Source organism: Leptinotarsa decemlineata, unplaced genomic scaffold (genome assembly GCF_025532065.1).
Source record: "Leptinotarsa decemlineata unplaced genomic scaffold, Ldec_3_MD MMD2_P_RNA_scaffold_1, whole genome shotgun sequence".
In the NCBI taxonomy this organism is placed as follows: domain Eukaryota; kingdom Metazoa; phylum Arthropoda; class Insecta; order Coleoptera; family Chrysomelidae; genus Leptinotarsa; species Leptinotarsa decemlineata.
Genome location: NW_027412523.1, coordinates 2,636,031 through 2,656,133, shown reverse-complemented (window position 1 = coordinate 2,656,133; position 20,103 = coordinate 2,636,031). Strand labels below are relative to the sequence as shown.

Sequence of the window (20,103 nt, the reverse complement as noted above, 5' to 3'; positions counted from 1 at the left end):
GTAAAATTGTAGTTACTACGCATTAACTTCGTTTTGGTAATGCGTGCTAATTACGACAACAAAGCAACTGATTGTTTTACCGATAAAAATTCGGTGTGTGCAAGCACCCGCTACCAATAAAATATCGGTCGATTTTATACTGGCCGTCCAAAATCGGTGTGTGTGCAACTAGCGTAACGCTAGTTGGACGGCCGACTTTGTACCGGTCGTCCAAATTCCAATAGTGAACCACATGTGGGAACGGGACCTGGCACACACGCCGACCGGTTATCGTCGCCGGTAAAATACCGGTGAGCAGCCGTCCACTGCCACTGTATCGCTGGCAGTACCGGGAAGTAGTAGCGTACATGACTAAATACACTCTTGCATACTCACCGGTTTTTTACCGACCATTCCAGTCTCGAATACTCGGTAAAATTGTAGTTACTACGCATTAACTTCGTTTTGGTAATGCGTGCTAATTACGACAACAAAGCAACTGATTGTTTTACCGATAAAAATTCGGTGTGTGCAAGCACCCGCTACCAATAAAATATCGGTCGATTTTATACTGGCCGTCCAAAATCGGTGTGTGTGCAACTAGCGTAACGCTAGTTGGACGGCCGACTTTGTACCGGTCGTCCAAATTCCAATAGTGAACCACATGTGGGAACGGGACCTGGCACACACGCCGACCGGTTATCGTCGCCGGTAAAATACCGGTGAGCAGCCGTCCACTGCCACTGTATCGCCGGCAGTACCGGGAAGTAGTGGCGTACATGACTAAATACACTCTTGCATACTCACCGGTTTTTTACCGACCATTCCAGTCTCGAATACTCGGTAAAATTGTAGTTACTACGCATTAACTTCGTTTTGGTAATGCGTGCTAATTACGACAACAAAGCAACTGATTGTTTTACCGATAAAAATTCGGTGTGTGCAAACACCCGCTACCAATAAAATATCGGTCGATTTTATACTGGCCGTCCAAAATCGGTGTGTGTGCAACTAGCGTAACGCTAGTTGGACGGCCGACTTTGTACCGGTCGTCCAAATTCCAATAGTGAACCACATGTGGGAACGGGACCTGGCACACACGCCGACCGGTTATCGTCGCCGGTAAAATACCGGTGAGCAGCCGTCCACTGCCACTGTATCGCTGGCAGTACCGGGAAGTAGTGGCGTACATGACTAAATACACTCTTGCATACTCACCGGTTTTTTTACCGACCATCTCAGTCTCGAATGCTCGGTGAAATTGTAGTTACTACGCCACCTGCAGACAAATTCCGGAAACAACTCCACAAACACATACTCCGAAGTGGGAGTAAGAATAATAAACACATTCAGAAGAGGTGCATATGACATGCCCAAATTCAGATGAAAATCACCTTATACCTTGGCTCTCATGTGAACCTACGACTTTGTAGGTACGTGTGACAGATGCCCGACGGAAAAACAACTACTAACCCAGCTAATGTCGCGTAGAAAGCTGAAGTAAAACCGTCAGGCACCTGTGCAACATATTCCATTTGTAAGATTCGTCGCAAGTAACTTCCTATTTATGTTAAGACGTTGCACAAGTGCCTGATGGTTTTACTTTGGCTTTTTGTGCGGCATAAGCTGGTTTAGTTGTTGTTTTTCCGTCGAGCATCTGCCACACGTACCTACAAAGTCGTAGGTTCACATGAGAGGCAAGCGTAAGGTGTTAAGATCCAAGTTGCCTTATGCATGTGCTCTGCTTGGTAGCTTTTAAGTTCAGCTACCAAGCAGAACATATTAATATGGCAAGTGGGATTTTTTGATTAACTTCATTCATGGTGACTTATGATTAATAAAAAACGTTTGAATGTATGAAGTTTTTTATTGATTAACAAATGTAAAGTATCTTATTGTGAAGTCTCATAATGTATTCAACACGTTGCCTACCGTAGCGCTGAAACCAATTTAATAATCAACACTTGCGAACTTCCTTATTTCTATACTGTAGTTCGAAAATAGAAGGCAGTAAACTCTCATAAATTACTGAGGAAATTACATATGAGGAAAAATGATAATGAAATATATAGAATCACAAACTTGACAACAATGTTTTCGTTTTGATGCTATAATATTTCTGAGAATTCAGTGTCTTCTATTATGGAATTGAATTATAGTAAAATATTTGCAAAAAAATGACCGAAACGACAGCCAACGTGTGAACTAACTTTGAGGAAACTTCTGTATGAGGAAATTAACATTTCCTTTTTTCAAAGATATCAACATGTTTTTCAGTCCGAGAGGAGATATTTTTGTATAAAGTTGTATATAATGAGTTTCTTTGTCTTTGAAAGTCACTGAATTTTAAGAACTGAAAATGCATATAAAATATGAATACATATGATGGAAATATTTGCAATAATACTGAACTATTTGTCATATTGGATATAACTTGTGTTTTGGGTAATCCAATTAAATTATCACCCAATAATTTTTCATGTGAGTAATTGACACTAATTAAACTACATGAAAAATTACCAAGCCTGCACCCACATACACTTTACACTTTCACATCTTCTTTATCATTGTCTTCATCACCGTCATAAAACTCATTTTTTGCATCGACTAATTTATCTTCCAAATCCTGACTTATTCTAACATCAGGGTCATCTTCTTCTTTCGATTTCTCGTCTTCGGTAAAGGCTGGACCCGGAACATCATGCATTTGTACACTGGGCGAATGCTGACACATTTTTAAATTGTCGAAAGTGTATCTGAAAATGAGTGTTGTTATATTGATCTAACCTGAAAATTTCACTAAATTGAAACTCAAAGGCAACCAAGACAAGAGATGACCCACAGATTAGAAGAAAAGCCAGTTAAAATCATATTCTTAATTTCAAATAATTGTTAAATATTTTTAGTTTAATATTAAGGTCCTACTGAGAATTAGTACAGTATTTCGTAATAATTTTTGTCAAAAGTATTTAATAAATTATAACTATACAGTAAAATCTCCTTATTCATGGTTTCCTTATTAGCAATGGAGAAATTCCAACCCAGCTAAAAACGTCTTATTCAGTAAACACAAAAGTTCAGTGTCGTTTATTAACGCGTCGGCATCCTTTGAGTACTGCAGGCACATGACGAGTCGGCTTTAATAAAGGATGTAACCAAATGGACTATGGATCAAACTGAAACAAACCTGTATTTCATCAGTTCGGACTTCCATTGTCTAATATAATATTAATTGATTTGAAATCCCTGAAAGAAATTAAAAAGATTAACCAAAAATAACAATTTTATTAAACAAAAAAACCGAAATTACAAAGAAATATCATACAAGCAACAACCGAAAGAAAAAAAAATTGAAATAATAATAAAAGCTGGAAATTAAAATATATTTTTAACAAAAAATGAAAAATAAATATTAAAAAATTCCAAACCAAGCTTCGTCACGACGTTTCGATTGTTAGTATCCACAATCGTCTTCGGGTGATAACTGGACTTATTCCTCCGAGATCCGACTATTTATAGGCCATTCGAGGGCTTTCACCTATCCCCTCTTCTCTCTCTCCGCTTCATTGGTTTTAGCGAGATGATCGTTTGGCGGGAGTTGGTCGTTTTTCGCTTGATTAGAGGTTTCCATATGTTACGTATCTCTACGCTTGCTTGACTAAATGCGTTGTTGGACAACATATACGCGGCTTCTTTGAATTTTCTCCTAAACCAGTGTTCCTCTTTGTGGATGATTTCAGCTTGAACTTGATATTATGTCGATAAGTCCAAATATGCTCTGCTATTCCGGATTTGCTGGTTTCTCCTCGCTGTGTGTGTTTCTTGTGCTCAGCAATGCGAACTTTCAATAACTTCTTAGTTTCACCGATGTATGATTCTCCGAACTCGCAGGATATCCGGTAAATGCAATTCTTGAAATCGCAGTCCGCGTTTGGTGGCCTGGTTTTCGTGAGGCTGCTACGGATAGTGTTCCCAGATCTGAAGCAGGTCCTGATGTTATACTTGGACCCAATCCTTCTTATCATTTCCGATAATCCTCTGATGTAGGGAAGTACAAGTACTGGTTGTGGCGGCTTCTCTTCCTTGTGGAGCTCTTGCTGTCTTCTAGCTACTCCTGTTCTACCATCACTCTGGAGTAACCATTCCGTTGAAGGTCATTTTTGATGATGCCTAGTTCCTTTTCGAGACCTTCCTTTGTATTACAGAGCCCGAAGGTACGGTGTAGAAGAGTCTTGATGATTCCTCTCATAGTCGATTGATGGTTGTTGGATTTCTGGTTCAGATACTGTCCTGTGTGAGTGGGTTTTCGATATACAGATGTTTCCCATTTAGTGTCGGTCCTCTTCACCAATACGTCTAAGAAAGGCAATTCGTTGTGGACTTCTTTCTCCATTGTGAAAGTGATGGAAGGACTTACGTTGTTGATGTGCTTCAGGAAAGTGTCTAGTTCCATGGTTCCACATTAAGAAGGTGTCGTCTACGTATCTCAACCAGACTCGGGGCTTCTTGTGGGCTTCTTCAATTGCTAGAGTTTCAAACCACTCCATATATATATATATATATATTAGCTATAACCGGTGAAAGTGGCGATCCCATTGGCAGTCCCTCATCTTGCCTAAAGAATTCGTCCTTCCGTTGGAAGTAGCAGTTTCGTACACAGCATCCTAGTAATTCCATGATTACTTGTATCGGTAAGTTTGTTCTATCTTTCAGGTCTCCATCTTCGGATAGCTTCTTCTGTATGATTTGAAGTGCTTCTTCGACAGGAACGTTGGTGTAGAGGCTTTCCACGTCGAAACTGATCAGTTGATCCTGATCTTTGACTTCGATTTTCCCTAGTAGTTCAACGAAATGCCTTGAATTTTTCACAAAAGATGATGTTTTACCTTGCAATGGTTTAATTATTGGTAGTAAAAATCTGGACAAGTTCTGAGTGGCTGAATCTCTGGAGCTAATGATCGGTCTGAGCGGAACATCCTTTTTGTGGATTTTGGGTAGTCCATACAAGTGAGGGGGCTTACTATGGTGCGGTGTTAGCGATGATCTCTCTTTTTCCGAAAAATAGACTTGGTGTTTTTTCAAAGTGTAGTACAACTTCCTTTCAATTGATGCAGTAGGGTCTCTTACGATCTTCGTGTATTTTCCTTTCTGAAGCACCTCTTTGATCTTCTTTTCGTAGAGATCAGTATTCATCACAACAGTAGCAGATAAGATCTTGATGGTGTTGTCTCTACGTAGCCCGTTCAGGGCTCTTCGTTCTTCATTGCTGACGTTAGAAGTTGGAACTGGTTCTCGATCTAGCTGTTCTCTGATTTTCCATCTGAATTCTTCTGCCTCGATCTGATCCATAAGGGAACTGGTCGATTCTACTGCAGTTATTATTTCCAAAGTGGGCACAGATATTGGTGCAATGGCGAAGTTTAGACCTTTCCTCAACAAAGATTCCTCTATATCCGTGAGCGGGCGGGAACTCATATTGATGACGTTGGTGGCTTAATAGTTGTCCTGTTCTCGTTGTCCTATGGTTGTTGCTTGTTTATTTCTTTGTAATTATAGTTTTTTTGTTCGATAAAATTGTTATTTTCGGTTAATCTTTTTAATTTTTTTCAGGGTTATCAAATCAATGTATATTATATTAGGCAATGGAAGTCCGAACTGATGAAATACACCACGAAACATTGTCAACCACCTTCAAACAAAAATAAAACAAACCTTACTGCTGCTTACCTAAAGGTCATTATGAAATGCCGCCATCACCACGATCGGTATTTTATTGTTTCAACTCGCCATTGGTTTAAAAAAAATTGATTGAATAAGACTTATCTCTTCTACTGTGTTTGCAATTGATAATGTCAAGTAAAAGAAAAAAAATGTTCCGCTCAAAGTAAAAATAGAAATTCTAGACCGTTTACGCCTTGGTGAGCCTTTCTTTTGCATCCATATCACGCTTTTTCAATGTTAATGAACCGACTGTACAATTCATGAAGAAGTCCGAAGACAAAATGAGGAATTCTATAGCATGCAGCTCATTATCAGCAAAATTTGTTTGTGATCCAGTAATAGAAAAAATGGAAGTTGCCTTATCACTATCGTAACCAGAAAAGAGTGCCACTAAGTGGTCCTTTGATCCGCGACAAGAAAAGCGTCTCATCAAAGAACCTGGTGATGAAAGCACACATAGAGGATTTCAAGCATCGAACAGATGGTTCAGTAAATTCAAGTTGCCAGTCATTGCATAACATTAAAATTGCCGGAGAAGCTGCATCCGCAGACACCGCCGCAGCGGAAAAATATCCTGAAGAATTTTCAAAGTTAATAGCTGAGCAAGTGCTTAATGCGGATGAGACCACCCTATTTTGAAAAAATATGCCAAACAAAACTTTCATACCAAAAAGTGGAGAAGTCCCCACCTGGTTTCAAGGTAGCAAAGGACAGAATAACACTGCTGCTCTAACGCAGATGCGTTGGAACAGAGCAGATCCTTGAATCCTCGTGCTTTAAAATATCGAAACACCCTGTCAATATTCTGGGTTGCAAATAAAAAAGCATGGGTTACAAGTGCTATTTTGTAACTGTGTTGTCCTTGAAGTTGAAACTTATTTGAAGAAAAGTAATTGGACTGATTCCGTAACTGTTTTATCCTTAAAGTTGAAACGTATTTGAAGAAAAGTAATTTGGGCTTTAATCTAGTTTTGGACAATGCCCCAGGTCTTCCAAGTCATAAGTCAACGAAATATAAAAAGTCCCCTTTGTATAATGCCATAAATTACCAGAGCAGATCAAACAAATTACCTCTGATAAAGTGTTTCATGGTAGAGTAAAGCAATTGCTGCTGCAAAAATGTTACTATAGTTGTGATGAATTCCTGGAAGATGATTTCCGTTGAGCAATGATTTCACTAATTTTTTTCCTCTTACTATTATTTAGTGTTATCTTCGACGCCTGTTCCATATTTTTACTAAGGAAATTTATATACGTGTCTTGTCTATATATGTGTATGTATGTGTGTATGTTTATATATGTGGGTGTGTATATGTGTGTATATATGTGTACGTGTGTATATATGCATATATGTATATACACTTATATGATAAATGAAATACCTACCTATTTTATTCGTATCACGCTGTTATTGAGTTATTGACATACCATATGTATATACTATACCTCAGTGGCAAATCAATAAATAAATAAATAAATATCCCCTACGATTCTATATTAATTACCATTCCTCCGCGGTTTTTGTACTCTCGGCATATTTATGGAACTTATAACCCGCGAATAAGGAGCTTTTACTGTATTCCACTCACTTCGTTATTGCTTCCAAATATTGTTTGCTATTAGCATTGTCTATTCTTGTCACTATTTCTGGATGCAAAGTAAAATCTGGAGCAAAATATTCAAGGTATTCTGTAAATGGTAGTTCATTTGATATTTGTTCGTCTACAAGTAATGATGTTTCGTATGTCCAACATCTAGCTACATTTCTCAATGTATATCCGCCACCACCTACAACCAAAGTTGGCACCCTGAAGTTCTTCACGAATTTGACGCATTCACCATGGCCCTTGGTGCTCAAAGAAAACAATCCTAACCTAGAAAAAAAATATAAAAAAATGTTAAAGAAAGAGTATCCACCAAATCGAATTAATTGAGAAAATTACCTATCCATAGCCAGTGAGTCGGCACCGCACTGTAAAACAATTGCAGTGGGTTGATAAAACTCCATTACATTTGATATAACTGGTTTGAATACGTGCCAATAGCTCATGTCATCGATACCTTCTTTCAAAGGAACGTTTACAGAATAGTACCGACCACTCTCTGCTCCTATTTCATACATATCTCCTGTGCCTGGAAATGATATGAGAGAATAATGATAATAATCTACTATATAAAAATGCACTAGTCTACTATACAAAGATGGACATTTGTTGGTTGGTTGGTTGGTAAGTGATAAACTTCTACATCACTCAACCGATCGCGATGAAACTTGACATGTATATGTATGAGTAATTTTTCATGGAGAAGGTTTTTAGGCTAAAAATTTTTCTGTAACTCGCCACTACATGGCACTGTAGAACAATTTTTTGAAAGCACTGTTTTATAACGCTGCGCACGCCAAGTTCGTTGATTCTGATTCTGCCAAAACATTGGAACAGCAGCGATACAGCAACATTGTACTAGTAGATTATATATCCTTCAAATCATTTACATGATAAAGGTTGAAATCATTCACATGATATAGGTCGAGTCCAGTCAAATAATAATAATAATAATAATTTTATTAGTCTCAAGAAACACATAGTTTTTGACACGTCAATACAATTTCTAAAATAGGTTTGAGAGGATCAGATTCGTCAATATAGTTTTTAAAAATGATTGTAGATAAATTAGATTAACAAAAACATACAAGTTAACAAGATTATGCTTCTTACTGCAGATTTTTGAATGACAAATATTCTATTAAGATGTACCTTTGATGCATTATTCCAATTGATTATACCATACCTAAGGACTGAATGAAAAAGTGAATGATATATTTTGCAAGTGCCGCACTCTGATTTACTATTTTTTCAATTCTTCTGATAGCAAAAACTGTCTTACTAAGTTTACTACACATGCTATTTATCCATTTCAGGTTGGAATCTATTTGTACTCCCAAAAATTTGGTAGAATTTTTGTTGTCTCGATTTAAGCAAATTGTTTCAAAAGTTAGAGTAGTTAGAGTTTTTGTTTTTTGTTCATTGAGAATCGAGTGTAAGTGTAAACAATGATCGAGCTTTCTCTAATATGTCAGTATGGATCATATGAGAATCATCTATTTTATATATTTTTTTGCCCAAGGTTGCATCATCTTCATACAATATTAGTTTTTATGAATATTACTGGAGTTTTTTCCCAACACCAAATCGTTATTTTTAACACCTCAACACGTGTTTCGATCACCAAGTGATCATCTTCAAAGAGGAAGATTAAAACAGTGTTAATCTTTCCTTTCATTTCCTCCACTATATTTTTGGACAAATTACAAAGCAAACTTTCAACAGTGTCAGGTAAGGTATTATATAATATCTTACCGAAATGACTCAATGACTTCAAGCACAATGACAAGGATGAAATGTACATTACTTTTCATTCTGGTATTTCATCATGAATTGAGTCATTTTTCTTTTCATAAAATTTTCTTCATTTTTACTCATATTTAACATAACTTCTAAAATGTAAATTTTAGCAAGAGAGAGAGAGAATATGCTTTATTATTCAAAGATACAAAATTTCGACAAAGTTGAGGCCTAAAACAATATTAAATTAAGGTAAAGTAAAATACACACACAGAAATAAGAAATGTAACAATAAGTCGATACCGACATTATTCTAGAATCTCATACCTACAACAATATACAAAATCTAGCACATGAGAAACATCTTGCAACATATTCAAACATGCTTGAGTTAGAATGTGTCATTATAAAATTCTTGTAAACTACAGAAGAGTTTATCCGAAAGGAAAGCTTTTACTTTCTGAAGTGTTCAACTTTACTTATTTCTTTAATGTGTTTTGGTAAGTGATTGAACATGTTACCGTTTCCATAAGTTACTGCATCTTTAATTAGTGTCAGTGATCAGATCGTGAGTTTAATGTTGCCAGCTTGATTGGCAGCGAGAAGTGTAAGTAGTGTCAAATTTGTGAATACTGTTGACATTTTATGTTTAACAAAAAAAGGTTTACAAGAATCTCGAATTCTTACTTTGCACATGTATTTTACTGCACGTTTCTGTAGTACAAAAACAGAGTCTATGAGATTTTTATAACACACCCCCAGAATAGTACACAACCTTGGCGGAAGAAAGACCAAGTTCATTCGATGTTACTCTTACTGCAAAACATCCAAAGGACAATGTTTTATTTAAATTTGAAATATGTTCATCAAACTTCAGTCTGCAATCTATACGAACACCAAGAAATCTTGTATGTTTAGCGCTTCTTATAACATCCTCACACATGACAAGCTCATTTAATTCACCTTTGAAAGACATAATATTAGTTTTTGACAAACTCATGGATCACCACCGTTTCATCTTATATATATATCATCCCTGATAATTTCAAGAAGTGTTTCGGGATCTTTGTTATTCCAAATTATTCTAGTATCATCCACAAACAGCATTATTTTTTATGAAATATTTATACTGGCCAAGTCAATTATGTACATTAAGAAGAGAGGTGGTCCGAGTATTGACCCCTGAGGCACACCACATTCTACATCGGAGTATTTTGTCGTTTCAACAACTTGGCTTCGAGCTGAGATATATGATTCAAACCATTCCTGAACAAATTACAACAGGAGACTCTTTGCGATACATTTTTATATGTACTAAGTTTAAACTAACTGTTGATTCTGTGATCACTTCCATTGAGCATTTTCTTGTCAAATATTCATATTATAGTTTATTACAAATGGACTGACCTGTTACTTGATGAAAATTATCAAAACTATCCATGATTCTAATTAAAAAATGTTCACAAACATTTCTGATTTGTAGACGCGATTCACAAACACCATAGCTTCTTTGGTAAAAATGAATATTGTATTCAAAAAACACTTTTGTGAGATTTTCACTAAACAGTTTTACAAAAACGCAACACGTGTTTTGCCAAGCAATGGTATCTTTGGGCGTGTTTTTACTCTCCATATTGGACAGATAGATAGTTATTGGTTTCTAGTTCTATTGTGTATTTAATGAATGTGTTTTTGTCAATTGATTATGACACAAACATATACTAATATAACATAAAATAGCATTTTGCATAACAATGTATAGAAGCAATACTCACCAGGGAAGAAATAATTGCCATATTTGTGAAAACTAACTGTCATAACTCGGTCTGTCAAGTAAAAAGCTTCCTGAACACCATCGCCATGATGAACATCAATGTCAATATACAAGACTCTTGGATTGTATTTCAGTAATTCCAAAATTGCAATAACTATGTCATTAACATAGCAAAACCCTGAAGCCTCAAATTTTTTAGCATGATGCAAACCCCCTGGAAGTTCAATAAAAATGTTGGCAAGCTGTTAAAGGAATAAATATTTGATAACACAAACCTGACCAGTTGATTGCAATGTCACAATCATCGTTATTCAATTTCATGGCTCCTTCAAGAGAAGCACCTGTATACATGGAACAAAAATCAAATAGACCATAGAACACAGGGCAATCGTCACCCACGTTGTAGTGACTGAGATGCTTAGTAAAAGCTTGAATATTTTGTGGAGTTACTTTCTGGAGAAAATCTTGAAAAAAACAATAAAAATCATTAAAGAAATCTCGGCCGAGGTGGTAAAAACGGTAAAGTTTTACCCATTGATTTAATGGAAATGTTGTAGCCATGTTTGCCAAAAAATAAAATAATTATTTTTGAAACTTTCTGAATCTAACTACTTTTCTACCTAGTACAATCCTTCTTACAAAATACCTCAGAGTTTAATCTTACACCACTTTTATTTTAATCGTGTTACTGAATATACAGACATGTTGAAAAATCAGTTTATCCTTATGTACTGGGTCTCCCATCTAGGTTGCATTACTTGAAAAAAAGATTAGTTAAAATTGTTTTTCTATCAATCAGTAGAGCAACCCTCAGAAGTCATAACATGTGCAAACTAGATCAACTAGGTCTTACCTTCTAAGAGCCAATTGACTAACCAGAAATCAAATGTTCATTAAATCAATGCTGTAAAACTTTGGAGTCGCTATTTCTATAAACGATCAACTTACCTATGTATTCATCAGAATGAAATCTACACATGTCATGTGCACTGGCTTTATAAGGCCTATAAATCTGCATATGTTTATGAAGACCATAATTTAAAATCAAACTATGTATAACTGATAGCCTGTGAGGCTTCATAGGGTGACCTGTCCCATAATGAAAGTTTCCAACGTCTGGGTTGAAAAAGTACGAGACCTTTTGTTTGGACATTGTGCTTCTGAAACTTTTTGTGAACTGAAAGTGCTTTCAATTTGTGCCGTTAGTCGTCGTCATGCCCAAAAATTTGTTGACAAGCCCAAATGAACATAAGAACAAGCGCCACTGCTAGCAAACGTCTCGTTGTTCTGAATCTATCATTCATGTGTTCGATTATTAAAATGCTAATTATTCAGAATGATTTTCTACTAGTTCGTCGAAATAAAAATACAAAAATATTGAGAACATTTACACTTTGTTCTTTGTTTACTAACATTTAATCTAACCCCTTCCTACTCTTCTTCTGAATAATTTTTGGGCATGGTCATTAAGTCATCGATCCAGATTATCATTTAAGAAACCCTGGTGTTTTTACCGATTTGGTTTTGTTTTTCATAAGCTCTGGACGCGAGAGATTTTATACAATACTTTTCCATTGTGGGAAATCGAATCAGCCGTTCCTGAGTAATTAGCACTTTTATTTTCGTTCAAATAATCTGTAAATAAACTATAAATATCCAAATTTCACGAAAACATTTTGGAAAACCCACTTCAGTTCATTCTATTAAGTGTACAGTGTTTATCATTTATTCCCTGACAATAATAAAGTCTAATCATACATTTTTTCTACGTTACAGAACGTTCCGCAAGCCCCTATTTTTTTTATCCACGAGCTCTGAAATGAATTGAGGTTTTGATTTTCTGCCATACGTGAAAATCTCAGAATAATAAAAAATATATACTCTGAGGTGAAAACTTATATCGTCAGTGACTGAACTAAACATGTGAAATTGAATATTTGGAAGCAGTTTTTAGAAAAATTTGGATGAAAGATTTTCTGATTTTGTCACAGTGAGAGTCTCCTAACTATAAAATCAATTTGAGGTTCGATAGTCACAATATAAAAATTTTCTTTGAAATTATAAAACCCTTCATAAATATTTCACAGGTGAGCAGGTGGGGAACGTTTATACTCTTTTTTACATTTCATCAGAATTGGGAACATGGCATCATAACTTTATGTCAAATGACCGGAAGTGTACATTTTTAAAGGTTATGTTATCTTGTAGTAGTTTTCGGCTTTATCTTTGTGGTTATTAAATAAATATTTTTGCAACTATTTTTTGTCTCCAGTGTTAGAAATATTGTATTATCCTTCAAAATTGCATCATAATTTCTGAGTATTGATCGTTAGGGAAGTTAAATAATTGTTTTAGTTTATCGAGAATAGGTATTGATAATTCAGGTAACATATATGAGGATTTGTCTGTCAAACTGCCTCAATTTACTTGAGAATGGTATTCTTGGTAGTTCGATTGAGCTCACTTATAGAATACAGGCAAGAAACAGAAATTTAATTTTTTTTTGAAAATTTCGGAGTTATGCCTTTTTACATTTTTTTTTTCAATCCATATTATTTTAGTTCTGCCTATTGCTTGTTTCTACTCTTGCCGTTCAGTAGTGGTAAAAACTAAGAACTGCTTCAAGGAATAAAATGAATAATAGGCAAATATGAGAAAATACAACATTCAAATAAAGTAACATGAAATTTATTATATTAAAAATTACAAGTAAATACAACATTCAAAAAAAGTAACATGAAATGTATATATTAAAAATTACAAAGTACAAAAAATGATTTACATCAGTCTTTCATCCACATTGACTATTTCTCATTTATCACAGCATAGTTGATACTATCAAAATCTTATCGAGAAGTCTCATAATATATTCATCACATAAAACTTTGGCAAAATTCCTTATTTCTAGTAAAATATTTACAAAAAAATGACTGAAACGGCAGCCCGTTAACTAATTTTTTTTTTAGATCAATAGATATGTTTTTCAATACGATATGAAATATTTTTTATATACAGTTATTGAAAATAAGTTTCTTCGTCTTTGAAAGTCACTGAATTTTGAGAAATGAAAGTGTTACATGTATGAATACAAATGATGAAAATATTTGCAATATTGAACTATTTATCATCATTGAATATAACTTGTGTTTCGGGTAATCCAATTAAATGATCACCCAATAATAATTTTTCAAGGCTACACTCACACTTTATCATTGTCATTATCACCGTCATAAAACTCATTTTTTGCATCAACTAATTTATCTTCCAAATCCTGACTTATTCTAACATCAGGGTCATCTTCTTCTTTCGATTTTTCGTCTTCGGTAAAGGCTGGACCCGGAACATCATGCATTTGTACACTGGGGGAATGCCGACACATTTTTAAATTGTTGTAAGTGAATCTGAAAATGAGTGTTATGTTAATCTATTCTGAAAGTTTCACTACATTTAAATTCAAAAGCAACCAAGAAAAGAGGTGACCCACAGATTAAAAGAAGAGGCAGTTGAAACCATATTCATAATTTCACATAATTGTTGAATACTTTCAGTTTAACATTAAGGTCTTACTGACAATTAACGTGTTTCATAATATTTTTCCTTGAAAGTATATAATATATTATTACTATATTCTACTCACTTCGTTATTGCTTCCAAATATCGTTTGGTATTAGCATTTTTTTCTATGTTTTTCGCCATTTTTGGATGCAAAGTGAAATCTGGAGCAAAATATTCATAGTATTCTGTAAAAGGGAGTTTATTTGATATTTGTTCATCTACAAGTAATGATGTTTCGTATGTCCAACATCTAGCTACATTTCTCAACGTATATCCCCCCCCACCTAGAACCAAAGTTGGCACCCCCAAATTCTTCACGAATTTAACGCATTCACCATGGCCCTTGGTGCTCAAAGAAAACGATCCTATCCTAAAAAAGAAATATAAAAAATGTGGACTATCTACCAAATCAAATTAATTAAGAAAATTACTTATCCATGGCCAGTGAGTCAGCACCGCACTGTAAAACAATTGCAGTGGGTTGATAAAACTGCATTACGTTTGATATAACTGGTTTGAATACGTGCCAATAGCTAATGTCATCGATACCTTCTTTCAAAGGAACATTTACGGAAAAGTATTTACCACTATCCACTCCCCTTTCAAACATATCTCCTGTGCCTGGAAGTGAAATATAATGATAACATTTTTAATAATCAAAATATTGAAATTGCATAACGAACAGGTTATACGTTGGGAAAGTTGGTCAAAAATAATAAATACAATAAATCAGGAGTATATAAATCAAAAGTATACAAAACAAAACAAAAATCAATTTAGCATACAGAAATAAGAAAGGTACATCAAGAATTCCTAGTATTCTATTCTGGGACAATGTTGAATACAACAATGCCTCCGAAATCGTTAATGCATTCGCACAATTTCTTGAAAGGGCATATTCTCCACCCCTACAATCATATGAACACACGAATGTTACCTCAAACAATCATATCATTTCTTCAAAACATTTTTCACTAATTGAAATCTACAATTCTCTCAACAAACTAAAACCAAAACTCACAAGCGGGGATGATAACATACCTAGATTTCTCGTTAAAGATTGTGCACACCTCCTAGCCATACCATTACAGTTAATCTTCAATCTAGCACTGAGTACAGGATGCTTTCCTAACAAATGGGAGATACCAAAAATTTGCCCAATTTTCAAAGCTGGTGCCATAAACAATATCCAAAACTACCGATCTATAACTTTGCAAAGGCTTTTGAGATGTGCTTGTACAACATAATCTTTCCTGATGTTGAGAATTTAATTCCAAACAATCAACACGGTTTCTTTAGCAAAAGATCAACAATAACTAATTTAATGTGCTTCACACAATCAGTAAGTAATGCACTTAATAATAACCTACAAGTAGATACTGTCTACACAGATTTCTCGAAGGCGTTTGAAAAGTTGGATCATAACATTCTTATCAATAAACTTCACCAATATGGATTCGACCCCCCAACTCTTAAACCTTTTCCGCTCATACTTAACTGAACGTATCCTATTCGTAGATTATAGGGGTCACAAGTCGTTCCAATTTATTGCAACCTCTTTTATTCTCACTCTTCATTAACGACATAGGAAATACTCTCTCTAGCAATTTCTTACTCTCTACAGATGATTTGAAAATCTTTCGACCCATTACATCACAGGAGGACTGCTTAATCTTACAAAAAGACCTTGACTTTTTGTACATTTGGTGTACCGAAAATAATCTTCCCCTCAATACAAACAAATGTAAATACTCAAAATACACCTTTAAACATAAAGTTATTTCTCATGATTACTGCATAAATAACACACCTCGTCAAATAAGCACTCATCAAAAGGATCTTGGTGAAACATTTGACCCTAAACTGAGTTTCTCCATCCACTATGACACAATAACGTGCTCAGCCAAACGGATGCTAGGGCTCATTTATCGTAACTGTAAGAACTTTCGTAGCAGAGACAGTTTTTTAACTCTTTCTAATGCATACGTCAAATCTTGGCTGGATATGCCTCCCTTATATGGTCACCCATATACAATGTCCACATAAACAAAACCGAATCTATACAAAGAGGCTTCATGAAATATATTACTTACAAGCTAGAAGGAGTTTACCCTGAACAAGGCATCGACAACAGAATACTACTGAATAAATTTAATCTATTATCCCTGCAAAACCGGAGAACCTACTACTCTATAATTTTCATTTATAAACTAGTGAATAATCTGATTGACTGTCCCGAACTACTCTCCCACTTCAACTTTCATGTTCCACGAATCAATTCTAGAAATGAACTGACTTTTTATCTACCAAATTCTCGAACAAACATATTACTCAAGTCACCAGTTGTTGCAATGAGCAAACTTTACAAATCAACTCTGTGAAAATCTCGACATTTATTATGAACCTATTGGTCAAGTTAAGAACCACGTTAAGAAACTTTTACACTCTAGTCAAAATACATGAGCCCAAATTGAAAGTTATTCTACTATGTGAGCTTATTAGTATTACTGTATTACTGCTGAATTATTTTTTTTTTGATACACCTGAACTATGTTTTTACTTGTTAGCTCTATATCTGACTTTAAGGTTTTTTCAATTACTCTCCTAGCTTGCTGCACACACGTGTTCCACCTAATTTTTTGCTTAACTCTCCTAAATGTTTACTTTATTTTATTTATTGTTTACTCGCTTCAGGTGTTTCTAGTTGATAAATTAGTATTGTATTCATGTATATGTGTATGTATGTATATATGTATGTGTATTCTGTGTATATAGGCAGATATAAACTGTAACATGTAACATATAAACTGTAATATGTCTTGTTATTGATATTTATTCCTGTTTAGACACTTTTTTTTAATTCTGGAACTTGTCCTAAGGTATATATTGGTCAAACTGGCAGAACATTCTGGAATTGCATCCAGGAACATCATATGAGCTAGGTAAATGAGAAAACAAGTTCAACGTATTCAAATCATCTTTTGGAAGAAAATCATATCTTTAACGGAGATTTTGAAACTTTGCACATAAAATTCGCAGTATTCGAAGGGATGGAAGCATTATTTACAGATTATATTACTCACGTGTCCATCACCTCTTACACCAAAACCGCTCGGCCATATGAATCATCCGTCGCCATGGGGGGGGGGAGGAATCTCCCCCCCTGCTTTTTCAACTTGGAAAAAGTTGTGAAATTTTGGGCCATGAAGATAGAAAAAAGTAATAGTAAAAAAATGAATAAAAATCAAAAAAATAAAAATTAGAGAAAAAAAAAGGAGAGGTAATAAGAAAAGGGTAGGAACCAGGAGAAGGTTGGGATTTCCCAACATGCATAACTTGAAGAGAATTTTGAGTTGGTTGAAATCTTCAAAAAAGTTTAATTTCTGCCAAGTAAGAAAACAGTCCACAAATTTTGAAGTGACAATTTTACAAAATTCCCAACTTTTCCCTGTTTTTTCGACTTGGAAAAGTTGGGAAATTTCGGGCCGTGAAGGTAGAAAAAATAATAGTAGAAAACAATAAGCACAATATTATTTAAGTGTTGTTTCCTTTAATTTGTATTGAATATTCCTATACATGGTGGAAGACCAAGGACCTTGATCCAAAGTAGAATAATTCCCATTATTATTTTTATAATCACCAAAATGTATTTTTGTTTGTGCATAAGCATTCAGCCAATCGTTCGATAGCTAAGTAAGGAAGTTAATATATTATAGTAGTAATACTAATCCCACGGCTTTCATTTCTTCGAAAGTTGGGAAATTTTGCTGGTGGGGTTGGGAAAATTTGGATTCCCCCCCTGGTTTTTATTTTCGCTACGGCTCTGCCGGGAGACTTTCGTTGACACATATCAACAATACTCACCAGGGAAGAAACCATTGCCATATTTGTGAAAACTAACTGTCATAACTCGGTCAGTCACATAAAAAGCTTCCTGAACACCGTCGCCATGATGAACATCAATGTCAATGTACAAGACTCTTGGATGGTATTTCAGTAATTCCAAAATTGCAATAACTATGTCATTAACATAGCAAAAACCTGAAGCCCCAAATTTTTTAGCATGATGTAAACCTCCTGGAAGTTCAAAAATGTCAGCAAGCTGTCAAAGGGATAAATATTCAGTAACACGAACCTGACCAGTTGATTGCAATGTCACAATCATTGTTATTCAATCTTATGGCACCTTCAAGAGAAGCGCCTGTATACATTGAACAAAAATCAAAAAGGCCATCGAATACAGGGCTATCATCACCCATGTTATAGTGAATTAGTTGCTTATTTAAAGATTCACTATTTTGTGGAGTAACTTTCTGGAGAAAATCTTGAAAAAAATTAAAATATCAGACGGTAAAAACAGCAATTTGATAGAAATGTTTGCCAAAAAATAAAACAATTCTGTTTGAAACTTTCGACAATTTCTTTTTAATCTATCTTCTTATTACTTTGATTATACCTAGTACAATCGTTCATATAAAATACCTTAGACTATTGAACCTATTAGAGATTGTTTGTTATAATAAAGGGTGTTACTGAATATAAACATATTAAAAAATCAGTGTATCCATATGTAGTGGGCATTTGCTTGATATATCAATAAGAAAAAATTTTCTTCAAAACCATAGATACTTCAAAAATATAAGGGTATAATATACCCATCTAGGTTGTATTACTTGAATGAGAATTGGTTAAAATTGTTTTTTTATCAACCAGTACAGCAACCCTCAGAAGTCTAGACTTTTGCAAACTACATCAACGGGGTTCTATCACCCAAAATTATCACCTTACCTATGTATTCATTACAATGAAATCTACACATATCATATACAGTAGCTTTATAAGGCCTGTAAATCTGCATATGTTTATGAAGACCATAATTTAAAATCAAACTATTTATAACTGAGAGCCTGTGAGGCTTCATAGGGTGAAATGGTCCATAATGAAAGTCTCCAACGTCTGGATTGAAAAAATACGAGACCTTTTTTTTGGACATTATGCTTCTCAAACTTTTTGTGAACTGACAATGTTCAATTTGTGCCGTTAGTCGTCGTTATGCCCAAAAATTTGTTAACAACCCCAAATACATAAGAACAAGCACCACTGCCAGTAAACGTTTCGTTGTTCTAAATATATCATTCATGTGTTCGATTATTAAAATACTCATCATTCTAATGAACTTTTTAATAGATTGTCGAAATAAAAAATATAAAAAAGTAAGAACACTTACATTCTGTTTTTTGTTTACTAACATTTAATATTTAATCTAACCCCTTTCCACTCTTCTTCTATATAATTTTTGGGCATAATCATTAGGCCATTGATCCAGATTATTATTTAAGTAAGATGCGTAGGAACCCTGGTGTTTTTACCAATTCGGTTTTGTTTTGTCAAAATCTCTCAACGCTGGAAATTCTCTATCCAATACTTTTCTATTGTAGGAAATCGAATCAACCGTTCCCGAGTAATTATCACTTTAATAATCTGCAAATAAACTGTAAATATCCAAATTTCAATAAAGAAATATTAAAACCTCACTTCAGTCCATTCTAATAAATGATCAGAGTATTTATCATCCACTTCCTGACAATAATGAAGTCTACACGTTTTTTCTTCCTTATGAAATGTTCCCCAAGCACCTATTACGGTTTTGATTTTCTACCATCCGTGCGAACTTATATCATCTGAAGACTAAACTAAATATGTCGAGTTGAATATTTGGAAGCATTGTTT

General features: G+C 34.7%; 2 protein-coding genes across 2 annotated transcripts; both read right to left on the bottom strand.

Moving 5' to 3' along the window:
- Window positions 1-1,826: 1,826 nt before the first annotated feature.
- LOC111518239 (histone deacetylase 3) lies at window positions 1,827-12,258 on the bottom strand. Its single transcript, XM_023174632.2, has 6 exons — window positions 11,767-12,258; window positions 11,094-11,282; window positions 10,820-11,032; window positions 7,644-7,833; window positions 7,290-7,574; window positions 1,827-2,735 (listed from the first exon to the last, which is right to left on the bottom strand). Exons 1-6 carry the CDS (start codon window positions 11,969-11,971, stop codon window positions 2,522-2,524), a joined length of 1,296 nt encoding a protein of 431 aa, XP_023030400.1. The 5' UTR covers window positions 11,972-12,258; the 3' UTR covers window positions 1,827-2,521.
- Window positions 12,259-13,490: 1,232 nt separating this feature from the next.
- LOC111518240 (histone deacetylase 3-like) lies at window positions 13,491-19,578 on the bottom strand. Its single transcript, XM_074177751.1, has 6 exons — window positions 19,162-19,578; window positions 18,509-18,697; window positions 18,238-18,450; window positions 14,805-14,994; window positions 14,456-14,743; window positions 13,491-14,219 (listed from the first exon to the last, which is right to left on the bottom strand). The coding sequence occupies exons 1-6, from the start codon at window positions 19,364-19,366 to the stop codon at window positions 14,018-14,020; spliced, it is 1,287 nt and encodes a 428-aa protein (XP_074033852.1). The 5' UTR covers window positions 19,367-19,578; the 3' UTR covers window positions 13,491-14,017.
- Between the last annotated feature and the right edge of the window lie 525 nt (window positions 19,579-20,103).